At 46.6% G+C, this 25,036-nt stretch overlaps 1 protein-coding gene across 1 annotated transcript; it reads left to right on the top strand.

Moving 5' to 3' along the window:
• Positions 1-6,265: 6,265 nt before the first annotated feature.
• On the top strand, positions 6,266-19,236 carry LOC126987075 (uncharacterized). The gene is made up of 2 exons (XM_050843740.1): positions 6,266-6,270; positions 18,804-19,236. Exons 1-2 carry the CDS (start codon positions 6,266-6,268, stop codon positions 19,234-19,236), a joined length of 438 nt encoding a protein of 145 aa, XP_050699697.1.
• Positions 19,237-25,036: the final 5,800 nt, after the last annotated feature.

Here is a 25,036-nt window from a genome sequence, read left to right as displayed (position 1 = left end):
TCCGCTCACGCTCAGGGCAGTCGGAAAGAATTTAATCAATCCCAGACGACACAACGCCGTGGTATATATATCAAGGAACTGTCTTTAACCGACAAACATCTCAACAAACCACTTGTGCCAGGAATCAGCCCGTACTTTCTGAATAGAAATCAAGGCACATACCAACTATATATATATATATATATATATATATATATATATATATATATATATATATATATATATATATATATATATATATATATATATATATATATATATATATATATATATATATATATATATATATATATATATATATATATATATATATATATATATATATATATATATATATATATATATATATATATATATATATATATATATATATATATATATATATATATATATATATATATATATATATACAAACATGGATATTTCTAGAAGTTTGTTGCAATACTGTCATGGTCATTCCTCTGTTTGCTCGTTTTCTGGGTCCTGACATACTTCCTTCCGGAAGATCTCGCCGTGAGATCTCACAGGTGTTGGTTGAGAAGATACGCCTTTCAATGTTTGCAGTTGGCTGAATATGTAAGTAGGCGGCGTCGTGCGTAGCGCAGGACATAGAAATACCCACATGGCAGACGTCACCATCAGATGAACCAGGATCACGACAATGGCGAAGACAATCCACCAATGGATTTCGGGTTGAAAGGGCTGATCCGGCTCGACCACATAATATAGGGGCTGCAAGCCAGCTGTTAGCTCCTGTAGAGGGATGGAGTCAGCTCTGCGAAGAGATGGAAAGTCAGGCAAAACAGACCAGTTAAGATGGCCTGTAAGAACCTGTAGGGAGGAGGGAGGTGGAGAGGAGAGGGCAGAGACCTTGATGGGGGATTCCTCCACAACTGCTTCTTGTCCAGGAAGTGTCAGGGATGGGCTGTGGGCGCTGCAACCTTGCCGATGCGTCAATATCCCACCACCCGGGAGGCTGACAGCATGTTTTTTTACAGGATTGGTAGGCTATGTGTGTGTCAGAGTGATGGGGGAGGCAAGTGAATAGGTCCAGTAGCCAGGACCTTTTATAAACATAGGGGGAAATATTTTCAAGACTATTGTGTGGCAGAGGTTGATGACTGACTCATGATTCAAGAAAGCAGCCGATTCACAAGAGGCTGCGTTATATGGTTATTCTTGTTACAGTGTTCTATACTAGAAAGCAGAAAATATAGTTTCCTATTCTCACTGAAGGCAATATATCTTGAATCAACACTATACATAAGAAAGTGGTGCCATTCTGCACAGAGAATGGAAGGGAGTCGATTTGAAAGACATCAAAGGTGTCAGGCGATCTCGTAAAGGTTTGGTGACAGAGAAATTACGAGAATCGTGCAAAGCCGTTGTCCTGGAGGACACAGTTATTACATCCCTATATAAAGCAAAAAAATCAGGAACTGCAAGGCACAATATATCTGGAGGCCGAACCTAGGCTTCCATTAATGTATAACAACCGTTTGTCTCACATAATGGTTTTTTTTCCATGAATTGCGTCAACTTGAGCCTGAGTCGCAGTACCAAATAGGTTATTAGACAATGACCCTTAAAATAATAATTTTTCGTTTTTTTATAGAAGCATGCAGCTTGTTTTGATTAGTAGTCATCAAACATTTTATTAGATGCAACAATGAACTGAATTCATTTTCAAAATTAAAGAGTGTCTTTTATTGCTATTACAGCTGGGTACTCAGGTGACATTTGAATAACATGTCAAGCTAAAGAAGCAGTTAAATTCCGTGCTTTATATAATGCAGCTAAACATCTTATGTGAGGATCTATATATATATATATATATATATATAGAGAGATAGATAGTATGTTGGTGTGAAACTTAGGCCAGCACATGTTGGGGACTCCTGTTGTGTTATTGAGTCGTCCATCGAAAGAGCCAAATAAATCTGTGGTTTACTTCGTCATATTTGCGCTTAATTATTGCACTTTCATCCTTATAGATTATTCCAGTTTTATATCGTATTGGCTTTGACACTACATTAGGGCAACTCCTGTACCGTCGAAGAGCGAAGGATTTATCATGCCGACGTGGCTCTGTAAGTTTGAGGAGTAACCTGAGAAGGTAGGGCCTGTGCTTCAGCTGTTTGGGCCGTTGAACGAACATTAGTTTCAGTTTCAAAGTAGTACTTAATTCTCCTTTACGAGTTATCAATTCTTTGGTAGAATTTTTTCAGGGGATTTCAAGTTTGAGGCAATACAAAGAATAGATCAGTGTCTGTCTCTGGATTTAAAAGGTATGCTCGCCTAACCGTTGGACGTTGCTGCACATCGATGCAAGTCTTCTTGAAGGACTTTCACTCTATCTGTGGACTGTTGAAACCTTACTGATCCTTGAAATTCCTAATTTTACCACTTAACATCACTGATCTTGTCTATTACCCTGTAGGGTCCATCAAAATAGGTTGCAACTTCTTATTTTTCTTTTTCTTTTTGGTATATGTTTGAGGATCACTCTGTCGCCAACGCTGATAGGTTTGAGTTTCGTAGGTTTGTAGTACTTTTCCATTTCTTCTCTACCTTCTTCAATGTAAACCTGGCATCTATCATAAACTTTCTTTGCAACTGCAGCCATTTCTTCCTTATAGGAGTCAATATCATACCAGGGCTGCTGAGTTTTTTCTAACATAGTGTAGGGCATACGAGGATCCCGTAAGTACATGAGATAAAAAGGGGACTCCTTTATGGTGCTATGATACGCAGTATTATATGCCAGGGTGGCTGCAGGTAACATTATATCCCAAATGGACACATTTCCTAGAACCATTGTCCTCAAAATGTTAACAATGGTATAATTTGCGCGCTCTACTATTCCATTTGCACTTGGATGGTAAGCCGTTATTTTCGCGTGTCGCATGAGGAGTTCAGAAGTTATCTCCTGCATCACGGAATTAACAAACTCTGAACCTTGATCTGTAACAACTGTCTGAGGAACACCGTGTACACAAACCACATTCACGTACAACGCCCTTGTTACTTTGCGGGCTTCCTTTACTCCGTAAGGGTACTGTAATCAAATACCTTGTAAAAACATCAATTATGGTCATTACGTATCGAGACCCATTATCCGATACACCCATGGGACCCACAAGGTCCATGTGTATTCTCTCAAAAGGAGCGGTGACGTCCGGATAATGCCGCAAAGGAGCAGGGTGGAAGTTCCCAACTCGCTTGAAACGACTACACGTGACGCACTTCCTTACATACTCTTCTACATCCCTTTTCATTCAGAGAGCAAACTTTCTACACCTAGATAACGTAACTTTAGTTCGTCTGTGCCCTGTAGTTGGCAACAAATGAGCCAGAGTTGTCACGTTTTGGAAATACTTGAGGGATGGGACCACCACTGGGGTGGCTTCTCCGTCCGGATTCACTACAACACGATACAACACATTCTTTTCCCCCTGCAACTTTGACAGGGGCATCCTCACATCATACATTTTACTTCTGAGTCTGCTCAATCTCATTCATGGAGCTTGCTTCTTTTATCATTCTTTTATCAGTCTATATGCTGGCTGCTCATCTTGCACCTCATTTATCTCATGATAACTCAAGTCAAGTGAGTGGCAAATACATTCACAATAATTCACATCCATACATTTTATATATTTTGATTCCACATCTTTCGGCTCCTTTTTCTTTTTCTACACTAGCTGGTGCAATACTTTGCCCCACATTATTTACATAATCAACGTTTTTTGTTGTTCACTATCCACAAACATTATCGCTCGGGTCTTCCAATTCAATCTCCGCGTCTTGTTGATTTTTCATCCTTGATAAACAAACAAAAAAAAATCTGCTACTATAATTTCCTTCCCAGGTAGATGACTAATTGTGAAATCATATTCACTCATGAGAGTATGCCATCTAGCTATCCTGCCGTTTGGACTAGCTACTTGTAACAGCCAGAATAAGTGTCTGTGATCCGTGTGGATCTCAATAGAGTAACACAGTATTGAAGGGCGGTTTACTTGCAACCCATAAATTACAGCTAAAGCCTCTCGTTTAACTATGCTGTACCGCTGTTCTGCCGCGTTCAGTTTCTTACTAAAAATGGATATAGGTCTTAATTTATTAACATTAGGAAATAGGTCTTAGATTATTATTAGTGAGCACGAAAGGTTTGTTAAAGTCATGGAATTTTGAATGACTGTCAAGCATTCTATCCTGTAAGGTTGAGAACGCAAGCTTTGCTTCATCTGTCCATAGGATTGGAGTTTTATCTTTTTTCTTGAGTGTACCTTTCTTCCCTTTGTTAATCTTTAGAAGAGGAGCAATAATTTGTGAATAATTTGCAATAAATTTGCGATAGTAATTAGTTAATCCAATAAATGACTAAATCATGAACAGTTTGGGGGGCCGGGATGTCTTTTATGGCCTCCAGCTTACTAGACTGATGAGGTCTTATTTCCTCTGAGCTGATGACACGGCCCAGATAATCTACTTTGTCCTTAAAACGGCTTTATGGTTATGAGAGGGTACTCTGATTACGTTCCATTAAAAAGTTACACTTCTCCATCTTAATAGTCAGTTTGACTTCCTTTAAGCGATCCATAATTTGTTCTAAGTTATCTACATCATTAGAAAATGTGTCGCCCAGGATAATTATGTCAACTAGGTACACCTGAACCTTGTTTCCTAATAGTCATGTAAGGACAGTGTTTATTATTTTCTGGAAGCAGGACGGGGCTGTTTTAAGGCCAAAGGGGAGGGAAGTAAATTCCCAATGTCCTGCTGGAGAAGAAAATGCCGTCTTCTTTCTGCTAATTTCATCTAGGGGGATTTGATGGTAACCCTGTTTTCAAGTCTAGGCATGAAAAAAGCTTACTATCTCCCAATTGACTGAGTATGATAGTTATATTAGGGAGTGGGTATCGGTCGTCCCGTAGTGTCTTGTTAATTGCCCGGAAGTCCAGACAAAGTCGTAGTCCTCCTTTTTTTGGCACTGGGGTAAGTTGGTCATTATAGGGTGATCGCGAAGGGCGAATCACACCCTGTTGCTGGAGCGATATAAGTTGTTCATTTACTCTGCCATGATAAATGAAAAGAATGTTATAGGGACGCCTGTACACTACTTCATCTGTGTTTTGCTTGATGGTGTTTAGAAAATAGGGCGTTACTGTTAATGGTTCTTGTTCTGAGGAAAACACTGTTATATATTTATTTATTAAGGACTTTAAGACCTGATTTTCCCTCTCTTCACTTGGGAATTTAGCGTCAGCAATTTGATAGAGGCTGTTATTCCTTGCTTCAAGCTCTGCGGGCTTCAAGTCTGTCTTAACTGTGTCAACGGTCTGTACACTAGATACTTGTGGCAGATCAGCGTATTGCTCCTGAGTGACAGGCTTCACAAATCCTAACGTTGTATTATCATCTATCTCTATACTTTCACTTTCAACATTCAAATACGGCACAGTGACATAAGATCTTTGATTGCCAGGTGAAGGGGTCAACTTAAGTATCCCTGAGCACTAGACTCTAGCCTGAGGAGTACTAACGCAAGGCTCAAATAAAGCTTCAGTTGCCTGTAGTTGCGTCACTAGCGTTATGTAACCTGCAACAGATGCATGCAGTTGCAAAGGTTCAACTGATTAGCAACGTACGGCCTTGCTTTCAGTGAACCTTTCTTCATTTTCATCTACATTCAACTGAGGGCTCAATGGGATGTAGTGGTATAGTTTCCCCTTCTATCATCAGTTTCCAGCCTCATTTCCCTTGTTCATCATGTGGTTGCAACGTTTTTAGAGTAATTTCATGTTGCAACATGAAATCAGTACCCAACAAAATAGGAGTCGGTAAATCTACATTGCGTGTTATTATTAGATCTTGTAAGCTATTTCTCCTTCCAAATTTAAGGTTAACCTGTCTCCTACCTTCATTTTCAATATGGTGTCCTTGCTCCGAGACAATATTTACGGGTTTCGCTTCACTTTCATTTATTGCGAGTCCTAACTCTTGAATAAATTCATCAGTTATAAAACTCGCACACGCTCCTGTATCTAGGAGAGCGGCCACCTTTGAATATATGTTTTATCGTGTTCTTGTACCTGTAAGTTTAGTGCGATCTGGCTACCAAGATTACTCTGAGTTATGTTGATTATAGCCTTTTCATTGTTTGTTAGTGATGTGGTTACTCCCTTGTTCGTTCTCCGTTCATTTTCTGTTATTTCTACCGAAAGTTGGCTTTGTTTTTTTTTTGTTTGTAGGAGTTACCATGAGGTGGGTACCTGCCTTGTCCTCCTCTTCCTCTCAGAAAATGCCAGCAATGGGCAGTAGAATGCCCAGTCATGCCACAGTTTCTGCAAATTTCTACCCAGCAAGACTTAGTGTCCTACCTTTTCACAACGAAAGCATACTATATAATTATTTGGGGGGCGTCTTTGCTCCTCCTTCCTAGCTTGCCTAGAGTGCTGAGATTTTTGGCCAGTCACCATCGCTACGGGTTGACAAGTCTCTTTCATGAGATCACTGCATGTTGGTTTCAGCTGTGGATGGTTTTTCACGAAGTTTAGGGCCTTTTTGTACACTGCTGAAGGATCTTTCATGTCATTATCACTTAAATATGATTTAAAGTTTTTTTTTAGGGCCGTCGAAACAGCAGTTACTTTGTCTTCCTGTAATGACATTTTATTTTCTGGCCTCATTTTTTTAAATGAACAGGTTGCCTCATGTTGCCTTACTCAAAATGCAGGTATTGTTTCCCCAGAATCACGCCTTGCTCTGGCTAGGTCTTCTTTCCTCTCATAATAGCTTTTATCATCAGGAAATATTTCTAACAGTTGCTGTTTAACCTTGTTCCAGTCATAACCGTCCGTCTCAATTGTAGTGGAAATCATTTGAAAGACAGGGCCTAATGAGTGTTGCTTTGCTAACTGTATCCTTCCTTGATCAGTCCAGTTATCAGCAGTCCGTGAATCTATATCTTTAATCCACTGCCTTACACTAGTAGTACAGGAAAATGTAGGGTTGTCTGGGTCCTTGCTCCGACCTCCCATATAATATTTTAATCCTGTGACTTTGCCATAGTTGTTCCTCGAATTAAGGGAACTGCTAGAGGCTAGATCTGTTTTATCTATTGTAGTAGACTTGTTTTGGTCACTGACTTCACAAGTACTTTGCTCAGGATCCGGTACACCGTTTCCGACCAGTTTCGTCCGGCATGTTGTCTGACTCTGAGTCTAACTCTCCGGAAGAACAAGTACTTATATCATCGCTATCACTACCGCTGCTAAAACGAACTAAACATGGTGAGAGTAGGAATCCTTTTCTCATTAAACGTAGTTAATTTAAGGAAAACACTGTAATAAACACACGCTCCTGTCTATCCCTATACCGCTGCCGCCAGTTTTGGACCCTTCTTTTCTTGTATTTAATCCTTACATTTTATTTGATTTGCATCAACTTGTATTAAAACAACTCTTTTATCACTCATTAATTACTTCATAAATGATCTCACCATCCCGTATCCCTGGTAGCGTGATCCGGCTTAGGTTGGTATTGGAGACTAGTGTTCGGGGATAAACAAGGGAAAAATATAATATACATTTATTTAAAATTAAATGAAAATAATTGCCTAACGCAATATTCTGTGCTTAGACGATCATACCACTCTGGCATATTCAGCGATGGATACAACATATGACAAACGACATGTCTTAAACATAATACTATAATATGTGGTCAATTGCTGCCAATAATAATAACACTCATCATTCCACAAGCAGTGGTTTGTATATCTCTGCTTACATCACAATAATTAAGTACTCTCCTCACAAATCCTAATAACTCATCCTATAGTATAATATACTGCAATTCACGGAAACACCAAATCTTACCACACGCAGTGGTTTCCATCTCTGCTTAACATCGCAAACAAATAATCACTATCCTGTCCCACTCACAATCCTACTACACATCTCCTACAATATAATTTCCACGACAAAACAGTCGGTTTCCCTTAGATTCTCAAATTTCTACTCACGATTAAGATCACAACAGTCATTCTCAGCTGAGTGAGTAGCACGTCTGCTCTTACTACTGATTTCTAGGTCACATGTTTTCTTTGCTTGAGGCGGAACTACATTCTTGGCACGACTTAATTTTCTACATAACCAGTAGCCAATATTTCCTGTCCACAACCATTGGCTAGCTCATTATGATGTATTGCTTACTTCTGCTGCTATTCGTGATTCACACTTAAGAGTTAAGACACTCCCACAGTGACTTCGCTGTTCAGTTATTCGCTTATAGCATGTCGTCACACTGCACGTGACATGTTAGAGTTATCTGAATGGTTATCCACACATTCTGACCACGCCTACTGGGTATCTGTTTTCTGTATCTAGGTCTGGGTATTTTCCGTAACCCGCCTTGTAAGTGCTAGTCTTATCATATGTTTACGGCTTTGTATATCTGACTAATTGCTTTCCTTCCCTCTCCTATCATATTTACAATTCTTGTCTCCATATCTCCACCCGGTATTTGCCTCTGATTGGGGTCACTATTAATTAACTGTGGTGCTATGGTCATCCTCTGTTTGTTCTTCTGGGTCCCGACACCTCAGGCTAAATCCCAGTCTGCCGCACAGGCTAACTCCCAGCCTGCCTCACAGGCTAACTCCCAGCCTGCCTCACAGGCTGACTCCCAGCCTGCCTCACAGGCTGACTCCCAGCCTGCCTCACAGGCTAACTCCCAGCTTGCCTCACAGGTTAACTCCCAGCTTGCCTCACAGGCCAACTCGCAGCCTGCCCCACATAACGCTTCTCTTCCTGCTTCACAGGATGACAGCAGGTTCCAACCTGTAAGGAATGGAGCCAAACCGAAGCAGGCAACGAAATAATTACTGACCCCCACTACCTTCAGGATGTTTCCGATACTGAGACCCCATGTAGGATAAGTTTGAGACTCGCCTATTTGGGAACTCCATGATGCGTGGCCAGCTGGTTGAGTTTTGTGGTCGTTCATCAAAAGGCCACTTAAAACATTACTGTTATCTAGGTGCCAGACTTGGGCCAACTCTGCACATCTAGTATCTGAACTGTCATTTCCCGGGTACGAAAGCTTCCAAAAAAGTCGATTGCACAAGAAAGGAGGAGGAGTAATTTGCTACGTAAAAAGTACGCTCCCTGCCATAAATATAGACAAACAGGACGCAGAGAGTTACGACTCCGTCTATGTGGAAATAACCGCGAATAATAAGAAACTAACACTTGCGACCGTATACAGACCTCCAAAACAGCAGGCAGCCGACGACACTGCCTTGTACGAAGAGCTTCACTCTTTAACACAAAGCAAAGCAGCAATAATAATTGGGGACTTTAATTGCCCTAACATTGACTGGGGAATGATGACTGGAGATCAAGAGGGTAACAGGCTTATAAAAATGGTGGAGGATTCGTTCCTCACTCAAGTTGTAACTCAACCGACAAGAGAAAACAATCTGCTGGATCTGGTATTAGTAAGCGACCCCGACCTCATTCGCGACTGTGAAGTTGGTGAAAAAATTAATGGTTGCGATCACCACTTAATCCGTTTCAATGTCAACATAAGTCACAAACTCGTAGACAATCCGTCAGTGATACCAGACTACAAAAAAGCAAATTTCAACCTAGCCCGTGAGCTGCTTCCCCCTGCGACCTGGAACCAACTTCACCTAACCGACAATACAATCGACAACGTGTGGAACAACTTCAAAGATAAGCTTTTGCAGGTAGAGAAGGCTACAGTGCCTACGAAACCCAGGCGATCAAATTGTACCGTGGATCCACCGTGGATGACCACATAAATAAAAAGGGCGGTAAACTCAAAAAATAGGAATTATAACCTGATGAAAGAAAATGACACGGCCGAAGCCCGTACTCAGTACCACACCAGCCTCGGAGCTTGTCGCACCTTTATTCGAAGTAGTAAACGCAACTACGAAAAACAAATAGCGCGTGACATCAAAACAAACTCAAAAAAATTCTTCACATACATCAGATCGAAAAAGAAAGTAAAATCCAATATTGACCCCCTACCGCCCCCTACCGCCGGTAAAACGAGGATCAAGCCTCTACCTGTGCCCCTGAAACTACACCTCACCCACCGTGAGTATTGGGGGGGATTCTGGGGCTGCCCTGTGTAGGCCACTCGTCCTCTCCCAGTCTCCGTGTATTTCTATGTTCTTGTATCTGTTCCTCAATATCGAGGTGCTTTTCATCTGCTCCTCAATGTCGAGGTGCTTTCATCTGCTCCCCAGGCCCCAAGTGGCTGTCGATCAGATTAAATCACCAAAGCGGGCAACCACGTAATGAGTCAATAGGCTTTCTGTTGCCTGCATTTCCATGTTTCCTCTTCCGTCCACCCTCTCCCCTCTTCCCGCCCACCCTCCTCCTCCGCCTCCTCCTCTCCCTCTCCCTCGTTTCCGGGTATGCGGGTGAAGTGTTTTCACCTCAGGGAACTAGACCCTGCATAGTCTCAGGTCACCCATGGACAAGGTTTAATACCTGATATGTCTCCCGTGCCAGGGTCACGGTGAAGCCTCTGGGCAGCAGCAGTGGTGGATTGGACTGCAGGCAGAGGATCTCTTTATGAGACAATGGCTGGAGTTCTAGGGTCCTAGTCAGCTGGTCCAGCTGACTAGGCCTGCGGTGTAGAGGAGTGTGGCGACCTCTACACTAAAAAGCCTCCCTGGGAACCAATTGCCGGTGTGAGCTCCCCGTCCCTCCCAGCATAACAGCTGGTTCTTGTTTTCTCCTGAAAGATATGTCTTCCGTGGGCCATTTGAGGTTGTACCTCCCGGCTTCAAGGTAGAGTTTCTGAGGGTTTTTCTTATACTCAAGGAATATTTCAGTTTTTTGGTATCTCAGGAATGGCGTCTGGTACTCTCTAGAGTTGATGGAGAACACCTGGTGACAGGTGCCACTGGCCAGGCCTCGAAAGGGTCGCAGAGTTGGGTTAGACGTTTCGGAAAGTGGGAACGAATTGCTGGTTCCTCTCCTCCCTTGCCAGCTCTGCTCTGAGTGACTGCGCCGGCCCCGTTCTATGGGACAAAACTTCGAGGACAATAGCTGAAAAGCGCCGGGTTGTGAAAGTCTCTCTCGTGACCGAGGCTCAGGACAAGCGATTGGTCTTTGAGGCGTTTTCAAGACCCTGTGGGAGCGAACTCCCAGTGTTGGAGGCATCTAACACAGCAGTATCTAATTTCCATGCACATTTTTTTTCCAACTCAATTTATGGTCACACTTTAAGTTATTTCGAAAGCGCTTTTAATATTTGCCCAAACTGTTAACTCGCTTAAATTTCTAACAATGCCTTCGAACCTTAAGTGTGACGTCTGTCCCGGACGATTTGCAGCTCAGTTCTTCCAGCTGAGTATAACTTGCCGCCTCTGCGTTCAAAGATTACAACTTCAGAAGGCTGTGACTGAATGGAAAGTCAAATATAATGATCTTGAAAAGAGATTCGAAGCCCTTCATGAATTTGTTTCAAATAATGTGGCAGTGACTCCATCATCGATGGTGGAGAGGCCCTCCACCGAGACTGTGCCCTTTCCAGACGAATCTCCTGTATCACGGGAGGACGTGTTACCTGCCTCACAGGTTGACTCCCATCCTGCCTCACAGGCTAACCCCCAGCCTGCCTCACAGGACAACCGCCAGCCTGCCTCACAGGCTGACCCCCAGCCTGCGTCAAAGGCTAACCCCCAGCCTGCTTCACAGGCTAACCCCCAGCCTTCCTCACAGGACACCTTCCAGCCTGCCCCACTTAACGCTTCTCTTCTTGCATCACAGGATGTCGGGTTCCAACCTGTAAGGAATGGAGCCAAACCGAAGCAGGCAACCAAAAATTTACTGACCCCCACTACCTTCAATAGGTTCCAGGTGCTGGCAGACACCATGGAGGATGAGTTTGAGACTCGCCTAGTTGGGGACTCCATGGTGCGTGGCCAGACTGGACGACATCACCGCAGCGTGCGATGATGTCACGAGAAATGCCGACCGAAACACCCTCTTTGTCATTCACGCGGGGACGAATGACGTAAAGACAACCCGTTCTGAGGAACTGCTTGAGAAATACCGCCGCATGATCAAGCAGTATAAACATAAAACGGGTGTCAGTAACATCATAATCTCAGGAATCCTCCCGAGGGTCGGTGCCGAATCTAGCTTTTACAGTAAGGCTTTCAGCACAAACAACAGACTTCAGTCCCTTTGCTCACAAGAAAACGTCTATTTCGCTAACTTGTGGAACAATTTTTACTACGATTCAGACTTGTTCCTTCCTGATGGCATCCACTTAAACCCTGTTGGAGCAGCCCGTTTCGGGAGGCTGCTCTGTGACCACCTACTTTCTTCTTCACAACCCTGATCCCTATATCATTCCAGTCCTCTCTCAGGTGTTCTCTCATTTTCCACCTCTCTAACTCTTTCCCCCAGGTGGACTTATTTCCATTTCCTTGCGTTATTTTATGTGTCCATCTTTCCTCGGTACTCTTTTCAATTTTATTTAAGAAACCCAACTTACCCTTTATAATTCTTCCCTTAAACGGGCTCCATCCCATATCCCCCCTGATCGCCTTTACTGATGCGCTCCTAGGAGCTCCTAATCCCCACCTGCCTACCGTGTTCTGAACCTTTTCCCGCTGTGTAATGTCCCCTTCTCTGTAGTGCGTTATTTCTGGTACATAGAAGCAATATGGTAGAGCTACTTCTTTCCACAGACTTCGCCCTACGTCATATTTATTTACTACTCTATTGCCTCCTTTTATTATCATCCCTGACATCCTCCTTGCCTTCCCTTCATTCATTTTCCTCAGTTTCTCACCTCCTATGCCTTCCTTGCTAACCTCGACCAGGCACGAACCTGTAGGAAACTCGCCTGTTTATAGTGTAGCTCTACTCGCTATAGACACTATGATGAGGAGGTAAAAAAATTATGATATTTGTATAACTGGTAGAAAGACTGAGACAAGACAGGCAGGACAGTAGGTAGGAAGACACCAACCGAAATGAGCGTAAGCCACTCCCATTGAGGTATATATGGGAAGCGAGGAAGGTGCTGAAGCCCTCCAAAGACCCTTCCCATGTCCTCACTTTCCGTTTCCCTATAGTATCATCAACACCAGAGAGTAGTTCAGCATACTCTCTAAAGACAGATCCTCTCTCTTTCCACACCACACTACGTTCACACAACATACACACCTTTTCCCAAAATTTAAAATTCAAATTGGCACATTTACGCTATGCCTCGGAGTCTCCGCCTTGGGGGTGGCACATATTCCCCCAGAAAGGACTCCCCTTCTGTCTTGATAACTCCTCGAACCTCTTTCTTCTCAATTTCTGCAACATTCGCGGTCTTCGCTCTAATTTTGATTCTGTGGAACACCATCACTCCTCCTCTTAACTTCACCTTTTCTTCCTCACCGAAACACAGGTTTCTGAGGTTACTGACAGCAATCTCTACTCTGTTCCCTTCTACTATCTCTATTCTAAATTTCAATCCAGGTGGATGTTACGCCTACGTGCGCAATGACATCACTTGCTCTCATGACCACAACCTTGACTCTTCAGAATTTTCCACCATCTGGCTAAGACTTCATTATCACTCTCTGACTAAATACATCTGTCTGTTTATCTCTCACCTAACTCTACTAACTATGTAAAATTTTTTGACTACTTGAACTCTAAAGTGGAGCACATCTTGACCCACTCTCCCTTCGATCAAATCTCCATTCTAGGAGATAATAATGTTCACCACCAGCTTTGGCTTTCATCCTCTTTCACTGACCAGCCTGGTGAACAAGCCTACAACTTTGCTTTCCTCAACAATCTAGAGCAATTGGTTCAGCACCCTACACGTATTTCCGACGGTCTTGGAGACACAACCTTATTTCTGTATCCTGTCCTATCGCTCCTGTGTACCCTATGGACCCACCGAAGAGGCGATGCTTCTGGTATTTTGCTTAATTTCGTTGGGACGACCTGTGAATGTACTTTTCCGATTTACCGTGGAATAATTACTGCTTCCAGGAGAGAGACCCCCCTGTGTGTGCCCAGCGCGTCACAGAGGTGATTGTCTCTGGAATGGAGGCATACATTCCACGTACTTTCTCTACTCCTCATGCTAAAAAGCCTTGGTTTAATCACGCTTGTTCTCGTGCTATCAAAGATAGAGAGGCAGCTCACAAACGGTACCAAGGCCTTCGCACTCCTGCTAACCATGATCTTTATAATTCTGCCCGGAACAGTGCCAAATCTGTTCTTCGAGTTACCAAAACCTCTTTCATGAATAGAAAATGTCAAAACCTTGCTTTTTCTAATTCATCCCGGGACTTCTGGCACCTAGCCAAAAACATCTCCAATTTCACTTCTTCATCTTTCCCTCCTCTCCTTAATAACCCTGACGGCAGCACCGCCGTCTCATCTATCTCTAAGGCTGAACTATTCTCTTAAACTCGCTGTAAAACTCCACTCACGACGATTCTGAACATATTCCTTCTATACATTCCCCCTCTGACTCCTTCATGCCTGTTATTAAGATTCTTAAGAACGATGTTTTCTATGCCCTCTTTAGCCTCAACTCTCAGAAGGCTTATGGACCTGATGGAGTGCCTCCTATTGTTATTAAAAAATGTGCTTCCGTGCTGACACCCTGCCTGGTCAAACTCTTTCGTCTCTGCCAATCAACATATACCTTTCCTTCCTGCTGGAAGTACGCCTTCATACAACCTGTGCCTAAGAAGGGTAACCGTTCCAATCTCTCAGATTACCGCCCTATATCTTTACTTTCCTGTCTATCTAAAGCTTTTGAATCAATCCTTAATTAAGATTCAAAAGCATTTTTCCACTATTGACCTTCTATCTGATTACCAGTATAGGTTCCGCAAGGGGCGTTCTACTGGCGATCTTGTTTTCTTAACTGACCTAGCCGTTTCGGTGAAACTTTCTCAGTTGTGCTGGACATATAGAAAGCTTTCGATAGAGTCTGGCACAGGCGATTGCTTTCTAGACTGCCCTCTTTCTGATTCTATTCTTCTCTCTGTTCCTTTATCTCCGGTTTCCTTTCCGGCCGTTCTATCTCTGCGGTGGTAGACGGTCACTGTTCTTCCCCTAAACCTATCAACAGTAGTGTTCCACAGGGCTCTGTCCTATCACCCACTCTCTTCCTGTTATTCATCAATGATCTTCTTTCCATAACAAACTGTCCTATCCACTCATACGCCGACGACTCCACTCTGCATTATTCAACTTCTTTCAATAAAAGACCATCACAACAGGTAGTACATGACTCCAGACTGGAGGCTGCAGAAATTTTTGCCTCAAACCTTGCTATCATTTCCGATTGGGGTAGAAGGAACCTTGTATCCTTCAATACCTCAAAAACTCTATTTTTCCACCTATCAACTCGACACAATCTTCCAAACACCTATCCCCAATTCTTCGACAATACTCAGCTATCACCTTCTTCAACACTAAATGTCTATCATTAACTCAAAATCTTAAGTGGAAACTTCACATCTCCTCTCTCACTAAAATATCTTCCTTGAGGTTGGGCGTTCTGTATCGTCCCCGTCAGTTCTTTTCCCCCGCACAGTTGCTATCCATATACAGGGGCCTTGTCGGCTCTGGTATGGAGTATGCATCTCACGTGTGAGTGGGATCCACTCACACAGCTCTTCTGGACAGAGTGGAGTCTAAGGGCCGCTTTCACAGTCACGTTTGTTTGTGTTGATCGTTACCAATGAGCGGCGATCGCCGCTACCAACAAGAAATCCGATTTCACAGTCGTCTTTCCCGGCGCTGTTTGTTTGCATCAGTACCAAAGATTTGAACCTCTGGTAACGGAGCTCTGGTAGCCGCGGGGGCTCCCCAATGGAGCTTATCAATGACATTAATTAGTAAATAATACAAATTCTTGCTCTCAAATGGTTATATTATTTATTTAAATAGATGTGAAAAAAAAAATATTAAACAATACAACAACGCGTTGCACGGCTTCAAAGGTAGTATAAGAAAAAAAAATAGAAGAATTTGAATGACATGAACTCACTTCACGTGCTGACCAGTAAACGTCCTGCTGATAATTTCAATTTGATTGATTGATGGTTTATTGTTGCAAAATACACAATAAAGGAGAAGGGAGGACTTTAATACTTGTCACCATTATTCACCTGTTATGCCTTCTTTGTCAGACTAGTATTATTCTAGTTATCATAATTAGTATTCATAGTCCATATATATATATATATATATATATATATATATATATATATATATATATATATATATATATATATATATATATATATATAACAAAATCAGCCCTATTAAGCAAATAATAAATGTGAAGTCTGATAAATAATGTCAATAATAAATAAATGTAACTGATACAGGTGAAAAGTGTCTTGCTGACATATGCTAATATAAGAAAACTTTAATTAATACTTCTCATCATTAGTTCACTTTTTCCGCCTAGGAAATATTAGGCTATCAGCAGATTTGAGCATTCTTTCATCATTCTTTCATCATATCTATTCTTCACAATTACTCTTTATATTTATTCTTCACGTTTACTTTTTGTACGTTTATTTTTCATATTACTCCTTCATAATCCTCCGCTCAGCTGATGTAATGTTGACATTTCCCGCCGCTCCGGCATACCAACACTGCCGAATCACGCGCCTTCGTTTTGTTATGATCGTCTCCACGCTGGTAGTCGCCGATACCACGAAAACAGCGACTGTAAAAGCGGATCGAGGCGATGGTAATGCCTGTTACCAGGATGGTAGGGCCTTTGGTTAGGGTGCGTATCAGACGACTGTGAAAGCGGCCCTTAGGCTCTTCGTCTCATCAGCTTTCATCTTCTTATGGATAGTCTTCTACCTCTTAATTCCGTTGCGATGTTGCCTCTCTTTCTATCTTTTATCGATATTCCCACGCTGACTGCTCTTCTGAATTTGCTAACTGCATGCCTTCCCCCCTCCTGCGGCCTCGCCTCACACGACTTTCTGATCAAGCTTATCCCTATACTGTCCAAACCCCTTATGCAAGAATTAACCAGCATCTTCACTCTTTCATCCCTCACGCTGGTAAACTCTGGAACGATCTTCCCTCATCTGTATTTCCTCCTGCCTACGACTTCAAGTCTTCCAAGAGGAGGGTTTCAGGACACCTCTCCTCCCGAAACTGATTTATCTTTTTGGCCACTCTATTCAGGAGCAGTGAGTAGCGGACTTTTTTATTTCATTTTTATTTCATTATTGTTCTCTTTTTTTTTTTTACGCTCTTGCACTGTCTCCTCTGTTGTAAAAAAGAAAAAAAAACTCCAGACGGCACGAGGACGGCAGCAGCGACGCACACGGGACGGGAGCGAGACACGTCCTCCTTCACCCACGGCCGCCAGCAGACTCGATGATGCGTTCGAGGATCCTTCAGAACTGCAGGGTTTACCGGAGTGCTGAGTTATTTGCAACTTACCATAGGCTTGTTGTTGCAACACTCAAGCTTCATGTCAGGACAAGAAGAATCTCGAAATGCAACTCTACTGTGTTCCATCTCGAGAGATTGGAGGACCTGGCATGTGCACAGTAGTATGCAGTGACAGTCTCAAATCGGTTTGAAGTGCTCGGCACCCTGGAGGACCCTGTAGAACGGTGGGATACCTTCAAACGCGAGACTTTGCAAGCTGCCGAGGAGTGCACTGGAGAGCGCCCGAGATATAGGAGTGGCTTTGCCTCGGTGGAGACGCTAGACTCTAGAGTATATCGAGGGGAATCGCGCTGCCATACTTGCTGGGAACCGGGACCAATACAGGGCTCTGTCACGTAGGACTAGAGCACTCCTGAGGAGTGACAAGGATAGGTATGCCAGGGGTCTCGCCGAGGAGGTCTAGGGCCATTTAAATGCGAATGACCTCCGACCTGCTTACCGAGCCCTGAAGAAGCTCCGCTCCAAGTCTTCCTCTCAGGTGAGCGCTATCCGAACAGCTGACGGCTGCCTCGTGTCGGACATGGATGGGGAGAGGAGCTCTCTCCCCATCCATGTCCGACACGAGGCAGCCGTCAGCTGTTCGGATAGCGCTCACCTTCAGTAGCTGTACATGGCAGACCCTCCACGTGGGCAGCGTCCAGTTGCTGGGTTGCAGGTGGCGGATGTTTACCCACCCATTGACGAAAGCCCACCCTCTTTGGTTGCGGTCAGAGAGGCTGTGGCTAAGTTGAGGGGTGGGAAGGCACCTGGCGCCTGTAACATCAGCGCAGAGCTGCCCGAAGCTGGAGGTGAGGCCATGATCCACGGGTTGCATGCGGTCTTGACTGCCCTATGGCAGTCCGGTACCATTCCTCCTGACTGGAAGAGGGGGTTGGTAGTCCCTATCTGGAAAGGGAAAGGGGGCCGCCAGGACTGCAACATCCACCGTGGTATTACACTGCTCAGTGTGTAGTGACCCTCTAAATCTCTCCGTTTTCTCTACATTCATCTCTTTAGTCTGCCCTTTGACTCACCACTGGTTATTAGTTGTGTCTTTTAACCTACAAGGCGGCCTTAGCGGATCCAAACGGCGTTGTACCAGCTACAACGTATGCTGCCTCGAAAACATACAAACAGAAATGTTTGGTTTTCGCTGTAGCGGCCTAGGCTGCCGCTACAATTGGTGACCTCCGGACCTGAATTACGAGGTACACCTCGGGTATTTGCTGCTGTCGCTGCTGGCCATGCTTCGTCCGCTCCGTCGCGGCCCAAGCTACCGCCCCCGGAGGATCCACCGGCCCGCAGCTGGTCGCGCTCCGCCTCCGGCCCTCCCAACGTGACCTCTCCTGCCGCCGGCCAGTTCCTGCCCTCGCCCGCACCACCTCGCCTCAGCCTCCCTCAAGGATTCAGCCAGCAGCCCACCCCCCACGCATGTGTCGCCGTGGTACCTCGCCACTCCCTGCCCAGCCCAGCCAGCCATTTCGACGCCGCCCCTACAGCTCCCTCACCCCGCTGTACCTCGCCCCACCCAGCCCAGCCACCCGCTCCTACGGGTAACTCACCTCCGTGCATCAGCCTCTACCCGCCGCACACACCTCCCACGGCTGTCTCCCTCCTTCGCCAGCCCAGCACACCAGCCTTCTGCCGTTGCGGTCTCCGGCTTCCCCCGTCGGCGCCTTTCTACTCCCGCAGCATCGACCCTACCGTTGGTGTTCCTGAGGCGGCACCCCCGCCGTAGTGGCCCCCGACTACCATCAGCGCCTCTACCTGCTCCGCGGACATCGAGTGCAGCGTCGCCCCTACACCCAGCAGTGCTCAGTGTCGTGCCATGCGTGCATGCATGTGCAGTGACGCCCCGACAACAACACTAGTGCCGTTCCGCCCCTACCCACCATCACTCTGTTTCAAACAGCGAGCGAGTGCGTGATTGTGCAGTGACACCCATGGCATGTAACAAGCCATAAGTGAGTGAGTGTGTGTGTAGTGACGCCCCTCCCGGCAGTGCTCCCCGTCGGTAGTCAGTGCTTCCCCGACGTAGTGTACCGCTTAGTGCTGTGCTCCGTTACACCTCCGGGATGCCTGACGCGACTCTCGGCCTCCAGCCGCCGCGGCCCCTGGCTACACTGCCAGCGCCTCTACACGCGGTCATGGCCCCCACAACCGACACCGACCCTGCCCTAACGTGCCCCTCCACGATGTCTGACGACGACGCTGCGCAGGGCGTGGCCAGCCTCCATGCCCCCACCGTCACCCGCGACAGTCTGACCCACCAACTCATGGCTCTTATCACTAAGCTACGAACAGAGGTCAACACACTCAGGGAGGACATCAGGAGCCAACGCAGCCACTCCTCGTCACCACACGGCCACTCCTCGTCACCACACCACCACTCCTCGTCACCGCACCACCACTCCTCGTCACCCCGCCGCCACTCCACCTCCAGTAGTAGCCCCTCACATAGCTCCGGCGTCTGCTACTACCACAGGAGGTTCGGCGAGGATGCCAGGCAGTGCACATCTCCCTGCGGCTTCCAGGGTTCGTCACAACAGCCCGGGCGTGGACTAACAGCTCACAGCGTCCGCCAACACACCTCGAAGCTGTTCCACATCTTCGACCCATTCTCCCGCACCAACTTCCTCATTGACACTGGAGCCGAGGTCAGCGTCCTCCCCGCCACACCAAGCCAGAGGTCCTTACCAACCATCGCTCGCCTCTACGCTGCTAACGGCACGGGGATCCCTGTTTTCAAGAAACAGACGCTCCAGCTCAACCTCAACCTTCGCAGGTCGTTCGAGTGGACCTTCTACGTGGCAACAGTTTCACAACCTATCCTGGGCGCCGATTTCCTGTCTCACTTCAATCTCCTGATCGACCTCAAAAGTCGCAAGCTCCTGGATCCCTTAACATCCGTCTCCACCAGAACGAGAGCAGCAGCAGGCGAAAGCACCCACATCTCCACCATCAGCGCAGGCAACCGGTTCGCGTCCCTCCTCAAGTCCTTCCCGACGCTGACGCAGCCCCACACAGCGAACAAGCCTGTGAAGCACCACGTCACACACCACATCGAGACGACCGGACCACCAACATACGCCAAGGCTCGCCGCTTAGCTCCAGAACGCTACCAACAAGCCAAGGCCGAATTCGAGTCGCTGATGCGCCAAGGTGTTATCCGCCCCAGCTCAAGCAACTGGTCGTCTGCCCTCCACGTCGTGCCCAAGAAGAACGGTGACATACGACCATGCGGCGACTACAGAGCCCTCAACTCGCTCACCGTCATGGATCGCTATCCGGTGCCGAATATTCAGGAGTTCTCCTCACAGCTTGCTGGCTCCACCATTTTCTCCAGGATCGACCTCATCAAAGCCTTCCACCAGATCCCAGTCAACCCAGCAGACATCCCGAGTACAGCCATCGTTACACCTTTCGGCTTGTACGAGTACGTACGGATGCCCTTTGGACTCAAGAACTCTGCCCAAACCTTCCAGAGGTTTATGGACGAAGTGCTGCGAGGACTGACATTCTGCTTCGCCTACATCGACGACGTCCTCATCGCCAGTCCTGACGCCGACACACACCGCCAACATCTGGAGCAAGTTTTCACCCGTCTTCAGGACTATGGCATCTAGATAAGCGTTGAGAAGTCAGAGTTTGGTGTTACCTCCGTCGACTTCCTCGGCCACACCGTCTCTCCTTCAGGCATCACTCCCATCCCTTCCCGCTGCGACGCCATTCAACAGTTCCCAAAGCCGACAACTCAGCGCCAGCTCAAGCAGTTCCTCGGGATGATCAACTACTACAACCGCTTCATTCCACGCTGCGCGCTCATCTTTCAGCCACTCTACTCCATGATCAAGCCCTGCAAGAGAGGCCAGTCCGTCACACTCGCCTGGACTCTCCAAGCTGACGACGCCTTTCTCAAAGCCAAGGAGGCACTGAAGGCTGTTACCACACTCAGTTTCCCTACTCCTGACGCCACTACTTCAATCTTCACGGATGCCTCAGACACCGGCGTTGGTGGAGTCTTGCAGCAGCACGTAAACGGAGCCTGGAGACCCATTGCATTCTTCTCACAGAAACTCAACAACGCCGAGAAGAAGTACAGCGCCTTCGACAGAGAACTTCTCGCCATCTACAAGGCTGTCAAGCGCTTCAGATACTTCGTCGAAGGCCGGGAATTTCACATATACACCGATCACAAGCCTCTTGCCACAACCTTCATCAACAACAAGTCCACCTACTCTCCCAGGCAGCTGCGCCACATCGACTTCATCTCTCAGTTCACGACAGACATCCGGTACGTCAAAGGCGAAGACAACATCCCCGCCGACGCTCTCTCCCGTAACATCTCTGCAACATCCTCCTCCCTCATCGATTATGCCGCCATTGCTGCAGACCAAGTCGACGACGCCGAGCTGCAGCAATTGAGGGATAACCCCGCTTTATCGATGAGGCGAGTCGAGTTCCCCGGGACCAACGTGCACCTGTACGCTGACGCCTCTACCGCCACCATCCGGCCCTACCTGCCGAAGAACCACCGGTACCCACTCTTCCGCCAGCTGCACGACCTCTCTCACCCCGGGATCCGAGCGTCACAACGGATGATGTCCTCGCGCTTCATATGGACGGGGATCAACAAGGACGTCAGAGACTGGACCCGCACCTGCGTCCAGTGCCAGGCTTCCAGGTGACGCGCCACACCGTCTCGCCTCCAGCAGCGTTCACGCCCCGATCCTCCAGACTCGAACACGTCCACGTCGACCTCGTCGGCCCACTTCCACACTCCAACGGCTACAAGTACCTCCTCACCTGTGTTGACAGGTTCACACGCTGGCCCGAAGCTGTCCCGGTCAAAGATATAACAACGGACACCATCGCCAGAGCCTTCGTCAACACCTGGGTGTCGCGCTTCGGTACGCCTCTCAGCCTCACATCCGACCGTGGAAGCCAGTTCGAGTCGAGCCTTTGGGACAAGGTCATGTCCATCCTGGGGATTAAGCGGATCAGAACCGCCAGCTACCATCCTCAGTCAAATGGCCTTGTCGAGCGCTTCCACCGCCAACTCAAGGCCTCGCTGGCAGCAACAGTTCAGGACCGCAGCGACTGGACTACGACTCTGCCTCTAGCCCTCCTCGGCATACGGACGTCCCTCAAAGAAGACTTTGGCCACTCCTCTGCAGAGCTCCTGTACGGCACCACTCTCCGCCTCCCAGGAGGTTCTCTCGCCCACTCCTGGCCCTCCCTGCGACATACAGGACTACGCCAGGAACCTTAAGAACGCCATGCAGAGACTCCAACCAGTGCCGCCACGTACATCACCCTCCAAGACGTTCGTGAGCCAGGACCTCGACACCTGCACACACGTGTTCGTACGGGTGGACGCCGTAAAGAAGCCCCTACAACAGCCATATGATGGCCCGTTCGCTGTCACCAGGAGGACGCGGAAGAACGTCACCATTGACCGCCACGGCAAATCCGATGTCATCGCCATCGACCGGGTCAAGCCCGCGTACCTCCTGCAGCCAGATCCTTCACCCACCAACACCGTGTCAGTGTCCCCCAGTCCAGTGATTACATACAAACTTCAGTCCCACAAGAAAAAATACGTAACGTTCCTCCTACCTCGTCACTAGGGGGGGAGTTATGTAGTGACCCTCTAAATCTCTCCGTTTTCTCTACATTCATCTCTTTAGTCTGCCCTTTGACTCACCACTGGTTATTAGTTGTGTCTTTTAACCTACAAGGCGGCCTTAGCGGATCCAAACGGCGTTGTACCAGCTACAACGTATGCTGCCTCGAAAACATACAAACAGAAATGTTTGGTTTTCGCTGTAGCGGCCTAGGCTGCCGCTACAAGTGTGCCAGGCAAGGTGCTTGCCCACCTATTGCTGATGAAGCTGCAGAGACCTGAACAGTCTGGGTTCACGCTTGGTAAGTCAACAACTGATCGTATCCTAGCGCTTCGCGTACTGGTGGAGCGAATAGGTGAGTTTCGACAGGGGACGCTTGCAGCCTATGTCGATCTCATGAAGGGGTTCGATTCAGTGCAAGGTGAGGCACTCTGGGATCTTTTGCGACTCCTTGGGATTCCTGCGAGGACTATTGGTTTGCTGACTGGCCTGTATTCTAGGACAGAGAGTGCTGTGAAGTGTGTGTGTGGGGGGCTTGCCCAGCTTCTTTCCCGTGAATGCGGGAGTGAAGCAGGGCTGTGTCCTTGCCCCATCGCTTTCCAACACTTGTATGGACTGGGTACTGGGCAGATTGAATGATTGATTATTAGATCGTTGTGTCTTGGCTCCACAACTGCAGAGTTGTGGACCAGACTCATTGCGGAGCATCCATTGGCAATACCAGGGTCACTGACCTTGTTTTTGCTGATGATGCAGTAATCCTAGCGAAGTCGCTGGAGGTTTTGGTGATGGCTCTCGGGGCACTGCACGAGGAGGCAAAGCCCTTAGGACTTCAGGTCTCCTGGGCCAAGACCAAGGTACAGATGTTTGGAGGCTTGCTGGATGACACAGTACAGTCTGTTCATGCGTGTGGCGAGGTCGTTGAAATCTCAGAAAGTTTCACGTATCTTGGTAACGTAGTTCATAACAACGGTGAGTCTGGCCAAGAAGTCTTACGGCGGATTGGTCTGGCCCACGATGTTATGGACTCGCTCAACACGAGTATATGGCGTTGTCGATACCTGTGCAGAAGGACAAAGATCCGGATCTTCAAGTCTCTTGTGCTCCATGTCTTACTCTATGGTTGTGAAACATGGAGACTTGGAGAGGCGGATTAATGCTTTTGGTAATAAGTGTCTACGCAGAATCATGGGATATCGCTCGAATGACTGTGTCAAACCGGCGACTACACCGTGAGACTGATTCGACATATATTACCTGCATAGTTCGTCTATGCCAACTCCGGCTATACGGACACGTGGCACGTTTTCCGGAAGCTGATCCTGCTTCTCGGGTTGTCTCTGTAAGAGACAATCCAATGTGGATGAGGCCAAGGGGATGCCCACGGAGTTCGTGGTTTTAGCAAGTCGATAGATCCTGCCGGGAGGTACTCGGGTTTGGAAGGGGGCCTGCATGGAGACTCGCCCCCCGGCGTATGCCCCCACTGATTGATTGATTGAGTCATCAAACAGAGCTGTGGGGATGAGTGCTAGTTCATAGGCGATAACGTTTTTGAAGTTCACATTTCTAGAACTGTCTTGTAGTCCAATAACTCTTGAGAAGAAGAATTATATATCATACATGACTTTATGGCCAACTTTTATTCCCTTTCTTATCACGGACATGGTGGCGACTCTTTTTTCAATATTGTTCCATATCAATTTGGCAAATATTTATGAACTCAGGAAGCAGCTCCTCATCAATGCTTAGTGCCTTCTCAACATTCACTGATGATATAACAACGTAATCAGTGGCTAAGTTGGCAAGTTGATCTGGGTCTGCATCATGACTGAGATGGTGGATACACATATCTATTATCTTTCTGATTCCATCTCTCTCTTTCTTATCACTCTCCATACGAGCAACTGACTC

The sequence above is a fragment of the Eriocheir sinensis genome, chromosome 6, assembly GCF_024679095.1.
Source record: "Eriocheir sinensis breed Jianghai 21 chromosome 6, ASM2467909v1, whole genome shotgun sequence".
In the NCBI taxonomy this organism is placed as follows: Eukaryota; Metazoa; Arthropoda; class Malacostraca; order Decapoda; family Varunidae; genus Eriocheir; species Eriocheir sinensis.
Note: the sequence above shows the minus strand (reverse complement) of the source record. Positions and strands in the feature narration are given on the sequence as shown.